The 7,078-nt window shown below is 42.6% G+C and overlaps 1 protein-coding gene and 1 long non-coding RNA gene across 2 annotated transcripts in view; one reads left to right on the plus strand and one right to left on the minus strand.

Moving 5' to 3' along the window:
- Window positions 1-901: 901 nt before the first annotated feature.
- On the plus strand, window positions 902-2,289 carry LOC127909561 (uncharacterized). The gene is made up of 3 exons (XR_008071944.1): window positions 902-1,824; window positions 1,884-2,111; window positions 2,150-2,289. It is a non-coding gene; the product is annotated as an uncharacterized LOC127909561 (long non-coding RNA).
- An 829-nt stretch (window positions 2,290-3,118) lies between these two features.
- The window catches only part of LOC118376851 (fibronectin type III domain-containing protein 4), an 88,503-nt gene continuing 84,543 nt past the window's right edge, over window positions 3,119-7,078 (minus strand). Inside the window, exon 6 of the mRNA XM_052471646.1 lies at window positions 3,119-3,252. Within this exon, the coding sequence (XP_052327606.1) occupies window positions 3,211-3,252 (42 nt within the window). The 3' untranslated portion in view covers window positions 3,119-3,210. The remainder of the gene's footprint in view (window positions 3,253-7,078) is intronic.

The raw sequence follows: 7,078 nt of genomic DNA on the forward strand, positions 1-7,078 counted from the left end.
TCTATACTGAAGTGGTGTCTAGTCACTATCATCTGTCCTCTATACTGTGACTGAAGTGGTGTCTAGTCACTATCATCTGTCCTCTATACTGAAGTGGTGTCTAGTCACTATCATCTGTCCTCTATACTGTGTGACTGAAATGGTGTCTAGTCTCCTATTGTGTCATTACTGTTCTATTGTTTCTTGGTAAATTCTGGAACAATTCATGATGACAAGAGAAAATAGGACAGCACATAAATAAAAACATTGTTTTGCGGGGGGGGCACCCATTCTTTAGCATAAACAAATAAGAATAACACGATAACTTTATTAATTTATTAAGCAATAATCGTTATCATCGTCCTACGTGTGTGAATATATAAAACAATATAGAAAACGTGTCATCTGTTTTTAGTAGTAGTCCATATGACTATGGATGGAATTAGAACTCGGATCACTTCCTGTTATGTCATAATCGTACCTTTTGGGAAGCTAAAAGAAAAACACTCTGGTTTGATAAGTCAGGTAAGACAGGATATTTGCAAATGTAACGATCTTCTTCATCTGAGGAACAGGACAGATCAGAGCAAAACGCAGCGTGGTAAGTGTCCATGTTTAAATTTAATATAACTAAACACGAATTACAGACCAAAACGCAGCGTGGTAAGTGTCCATGTTTAAATTTAATATAACTAAACACGAAATACAGACCAAAACGCAGCGTGGTAAGTGTCCATGTTTAAATTTAATATAACTAAACACGAATTACAAAATAACAACGTGAAACAACGAAAATCGAAAACCGTCCTATCAGCTGACACAACACAAAACAGGAAACAACTACCCACAAACACCAGGAAACAACTCCAAACACATAGAAATACAAAAACATAGAAAAAGGAACATAGAATGCCCACCCCAACTCTCGCCCCGACCAAACCAAAATAGAGACATAAAAAAGCAACTAAAGTCAGGCCAAACACATAGAAATACAAAAACATAGAAAAAGGAACATAGAATGCCCACCCCAACTCACACCCTGACCAAACCCAAAGGTATGAACAGACAAACAAGTCCCTCACTAAGAGTAAGGAGGACAATAATGACACAAAGAACATTTATTTTGGCATCTTTTGATGCCAACCCGACAGGTGACACACCAGCATGCGCCCTCCAGTAGTCAACGTGTGGGAACCTTTCTTTACCATACTGTACAGTCAGGGGTCATTAATGCGTTGGGGAATGGTCTGCTGTTTCATCCACAACTACATGTGTACAGAACTACGTATTAACATTGCTTGGCTATATTCTATGGCTTGATTCACAACATTTCACCTGGGATAACTACTTGAAGAATGAAGAATGATCTAATTATTTGTAGCAATCAAATTTGATCTTATTGACTGTACAAAAGCAATCTAAGGGGGTTGGGATAAGCAAAAAGCAGAAAAACTAACTGACTAAGGGGGAAGAGAAGTATGATAAGCAGAACAACTAACTAAGGGGGAAGAGAATTGTGAGAAGCAGAACAACTAACTAAGGGGGAAGAGAATTATGATAAGCAGAACAACTAACTAAGGGGGAAGAGAATTGTGAGAAGCAGAACAACTAACTAAGGGGGAAGAGAATTATGATAAGCAGAACAACTAACTAAGGGGGAAGAGAATTATGATAAGCAGAACAACTAACTAAGGGGGAAGAGAATTATGATAAGCAGAACAACTAACTAAGGGGGAAGAGAATTATGATAAGCAGAACAACTAACTAAGTGGGAAGAGAATTATGATAAGCAGAACAACTAACTAAGGGGGAAGAGAATTATGATAAGCAGAACAACTAACTAAGGTGGAAGAGAATTATGATAAGCATAGGTGTAGGGTGCCATTTGAGAACAACTAACTAAGGAGGAAGAGAATTATGATAAGCAGAACAACTAACTAAGTGGGAAGAGAATTATGATAAGCAGAACAACTAACTAAGGTGGAAGAGAATTATGATAAGCAGAACAACTAACTAAGTGGGAAGAGAATTATGATAAGCAGAACAACTAATTAAGGTGGAAGAGAATTATGATAAGCAGAACAACTAACTAAGTGGGAAGAGAATTATGATAAGCAGAACAACTAACTAAGGTGGAAGAGAATTATGATAAGCAGAACAACTAACTAAGGTGGAAGAGAATTAGGAAAAACAAAATGCTGAAAAATGACAGGATATTAAACCAAGAATAGAAGAGCAGGGAGTCCATTTCGACAATATCACAAATAACCTGCTCATGACAACTTGAGGACACAGATGGCCAGAAGTGTTCTGCAATTGCAAACCAAGTATCTATATGGCGAATGCTTTAACGTTAACTGAAACGTGTGTTAATTAGCATAATAGTATGCACAATTAACCTGCAGGAGAAAGTTTGTCTGTTTTATGTGTGCATGACTGTGTTTGCTTAGCTGTGTGTTTGTGTTTGTGTGTGTTTGTGTTTGTGCACTTAGACTCAACTGTGTGTGTGTGTTTGTGCATGCATGTGTGTCCTTTGCTCGATTAACTTGGCCGACTGGCATTGACAGTCGCTCCTCGCCGGTGCAGTTAAGATAATGGCTTGTTCCGCCCAGAGTTCTGTCTTCATCGAGGAGGAGGAAGACGAGGAGGAGGCGGAGGAGAGAAGGAAAGGAGGGATGTGGAGGAGAGAAGGAAAGGAGGGATGAGCAGGAGAAGAAAAGGAGGAGGAGAGAAGGAAAGGAGGAATGAGGAGGAGAGAAGGAAACGAGGGATGAGGAGGAGAGGAGGAAAGGAGGGATGAGGAGGAGGAGAGAAGGAAAGGAGGGATGAGGAGGAGAAGAAAAGGAGGAGGAGGAGAGAAGGAAAGGAGGAATGAGGAGGCGAGAAGGAAAGGAGGGATGAGGAGGGAGGGGAGGAGGGGAGGAGGAGAGAATGAAAGGAGGGATGAGGAGGAGGGGAGGAGGAGAGAATGAAAGGAGGAATGAGGAGGAGAGAAGGAAGGGAGGAATGAGGAGGAGGAGAGAAGGAAAGGAGGAATGAGGAGAAGGAGAGAAGGAAAGGAGGAATGACGAGAAGAGAAGGAAAGGAGGAATGACGAGAAGAGAAGGAAGGGAGGAATGAGGAGGAGGAGAGAAGGAAAGGAGGAATGAGGAGGAGAAGGAGGAATGAGGAGAAGGAGAGAAGGAGGAATGAGAAGGAGGAGGGGGGAAGTTGACTTCTTCACTTTTCCCATCAAACCTCCATGATGTTGATAGATTGTAGCGATGGATGAAACTGCAATAGACAGGGAGAGAGAAATAGATACATGTGACTGTTGTTAAGCAGCGCTATCCTGTCCTGTCCGAGGAAGAGGACTGAGACATCATCTGTTACCAGTCCTGTCAGAGGAAGAGGACTGAGACATCACCTGCATCCCAAATAGCACCCTATACCCTATATAGTGCACTAATTTTGTCCAGGGTCCATAGGGTGTAGGGTGCCATTTGAGACACCCAACTGCAGGAGCAGGTAGAGGGGGTGACATTATGTTTAAAATAACATGCCTATCTAATGTGGTTGCCTCCGTTTACCAATCAGAGCATGTGTTGGGTTTCTCTGTAGGAAAAGAGGAAGGTTTAAAACCACTAACACATTGTCTCTGTCACTAATCATACATATTCATCAGTTGTTGCTGTTGTCAGAGCAGTTATGTTGATTCCTGCTCTGTCCTCGTCAGTCTCAGCGATCCGTCCAGCCAACGTTGGTCTTTGACAGATAAAACCATCATCACCATTGATCACAATAAGTCATCGGTTAGTGAAGCCAGGCAAGAACACTTAGCGATGTCAGGCTAGATCGTTTAGTTGAGACGAGGAGGAGGGGAATCGATCTCCATAAAAGCCACTTTCCTAGCCCTCTCGCATATCTACTACCTCCCCTATGTTATCTACTACCTCTCCTATAGTGATGTTATCTACTACCTCTCCTATAGTGATGTTATCTACTACCTCTCCTATAGTGATGTTATCTACTACCTCTCCTATAGTGATGTTATCTACTACCTCTCCTATAGTGATGTTATCTACTACCTCTCCTATAGTGTTGTTATCTACTACCTCTCCTATAGTGTTGTTATCTACTACCTCTCCTATAGTGATGTTATCTACTACCTCTCCTATAGTGTTATCTACTACCTCTCCTATAGTGTTATCTACTACCTCTCCTATAGTGTTATCTACTACCTCTCCTATAGTGTTATCTACTACCTCTCCTATAGTGTTATCTACTACCTATCCTATAGTGTTATCTACTACCTCTCCTATAGTGTTATCTACTACCTCTCCTATAGTGATGTTATCTACTACCTCTCCTATAGTGTTATCTGCTACCTCTCCTATAGTGTTATCTACTACCTCTCCTATAGTGTTATCTACTACCTCTCCTATAGTGATGTTATCTACTACCTCTCCTATAGTGATGTTATCTACTACCTCTCCTATAGTGTTATCTGCTACCTCTCCTATAGTGTTATCTACTACCTCTCCTATAGTGTTGTTATCTACTACCTCTCCTATAGTGATGTTATCTACTACCTCTCCTATAGTGAGTGTTATCTACTACCTCTCCTATAGTGATGTTATCTACTACCTCTCCTATAGTGTTGTTATCTACTACCTCTCCTATAGTGTTATCTACTACCTCTCCTATAGTGTTATAATAGTGTTAAATCTCCTATAGTGTTATCTACTACCTCTCCTTAGTGTTATCTACTTTTATCCAAAGTGTTATCTGCTACTCTCCTATAGTGTTATGCATACATTCTCCTATAGTGTGGTCCGGGAATCCGAACCCACTACTCCTGGTGTTATCTACTAGCTCCTATGTGTTACCAACTGAGCCTCCTATAGGTGTTATCTACTACCTCTCCTATAGTGTTATCTCTTACCTCTCTTATAGTGTTATCTACTACCTCTCCTATAGTGGATGAGATCTATTGGCTTTGATTTAATGACCAAACTGCAGATCATTTTTCTCAGCAGTGCTGAGTTTTATTCAGTTACCCCTTTAGATAGAAATAATTAAAATGCCTGAACAACACATTTGTGACAGTGAAATCATCTCGTAATGCTGAAACTAGTAATTCTGGGAAATTGTCATGACCCTCATCAGAAACCCTGAGGTAGTGGTCCTTCTGTAGCACAGTTGGTAGAGCATGGCGCTTGTAATGCCAGGGTAGTGTAATGCCAGGGTAGTGGGTTCGATTCCCGGGACCACCCATACGTAGAATGTATGCACACATGACTGACTGTAAGTCGCTTTGGATAAAAGCGTCTGCTAAATGGCATATATTATATTATTATATTATTTCCCCTTCGACCTCCTAATGAGAAGAGGAAAAGGAGAGAGGAACTGTCACGGTTTTCATGTGGTGAAGGAGTCGGACCAAACTGCAGCGTGTATATCGCGATCCATGTTTAATCAAACAACGTAAACACGAATAAACAAAACAATAAACGAAAACCGAAAACAGCCTATACTTGTGTCAACTAACACAGCACAAGGACATCAAGACACTCAGGACAATCACCCACAATACAACCAAAGAATATGGCTGTTATCTACTACCTTCCTAAATATGGTTCCCAATCAGAGACAACGATAAACACCTGCCTCTGATTGAGAACCACTTCAGACAGCCATAGACTCTCCTAGAACACCCCACTAAGCTACAATCCCACTAAGCTACACACCACATACAAAAACCCATGTCACACCCTGGCCTGACTAAATACGTGAAGAAAAACACAAAATACTTCGACCAGGGCGTGACAGGAACAGAGATTTACCCCTGAGCTTCTTCAAACAGGAGAGAGCTCAGTACCTCACTCAGTTCATTTCTCTCTACCCTGGGGTGGTGTACTATCTGATGCAGATCTACCCTGGGGTGGTGTACTATCTGATGCAGATCTACCCTGGGGTGGTGTACTATCTGATGCAGATCTACCCTGGGGTGGTGAAATCTACTACCTCTCCTATAGTGTTATCTACTACCTCCTATAGTGTTATGGCTACTACACCTCTCCTATAGTGTTACCACTCTGATACAGATCTACCCTGGGGTGGTGTACTATCTGATGCAGATCTACCCTGGGGTGGTGTACTATCTGATACAGATCTACCCTGGGGTGGTGTACTATCTGATGCAGATCTACCCTGGGGTGGTGTACTATCTGATGCAGATCTACCCTGGGGTGGTGTACTATCTGATGCAGATCTACCCTGGGGTGGTGTACTATCTGATACAGATCTACCCTGGGGTGGTGTACTATCTGATGCAGATCTACCCTGGGGTGGTGTACTATCTGATACAGATCTACCCTGGGGTGGTGTACTATCTGATGCAGATCTACCCTGGGTTGGTGTACTATCTGATACAGATCTACCCTGGGGTGGTGTACTATCTGATGCAGATCTACCCTGGGGTGGTGTACTATCTGATGCAGATCTACCCTGGGGTGGTGTACTATCTGATGCAGATCTACCCTGGGGTGGTGTACTATCTGATGCAGATCTACCCTGGGGTGGTGTACTATCTGATGCAGATCTACCCTGGGGTGGTGTACTATCTGATGCAGATCTACCCTGGGGTGGTGTACTATCTGATACAGATCTACCCTGGGGTGGTGTACTATCTGATGCAGATCTACCCTGGGGTGGTGTACTATCTGATGCAGATCTACCCTGGGGTGGTGTACTATCTGATACAGATCTACCCTGGGGTGGTGTACTATCTGATACAGATCTACCCTGGGGTGGTGTACTATCTGATACAGATCTACCCTGGGGTGGTGTACTATCTGATACAGATCTACCCTGGGGTGGTGTACTATCTGATACAGATCTACCCTGGGGTGGTGTACTATCTGATGCAGATCTACCCTGGGGTGGTGTACTATCTGATGCAGATCTACCCTGGGGTGGTGTACTATCTGATGCAGATCTACCCTGGGGTGGTGTACTATCTGATACAGATCTACCCTGGGGTGGTGTACTATCTGATGCAGATCTACCCTGGGGTGGTGTACTATCTGATACAGATCTACCCTGGGGTGGTGTACTA

This window comes from Oncorhynchus keta, chromosome 19 (genome assembly GCF_023373465.1).
Source record: "Oncorhynchus keta strain PuntledgeMale-10-30-2019 chromosome 19, Oket_V2, whole genome shotgun sequence".
NCBI classification, from domain to species: Eukaryota; Metazoa; Chordata; class Actinopteri; order Salmoniformes; family Salmonidae; genus Oncorhynchus; species Oncorhynchus keta.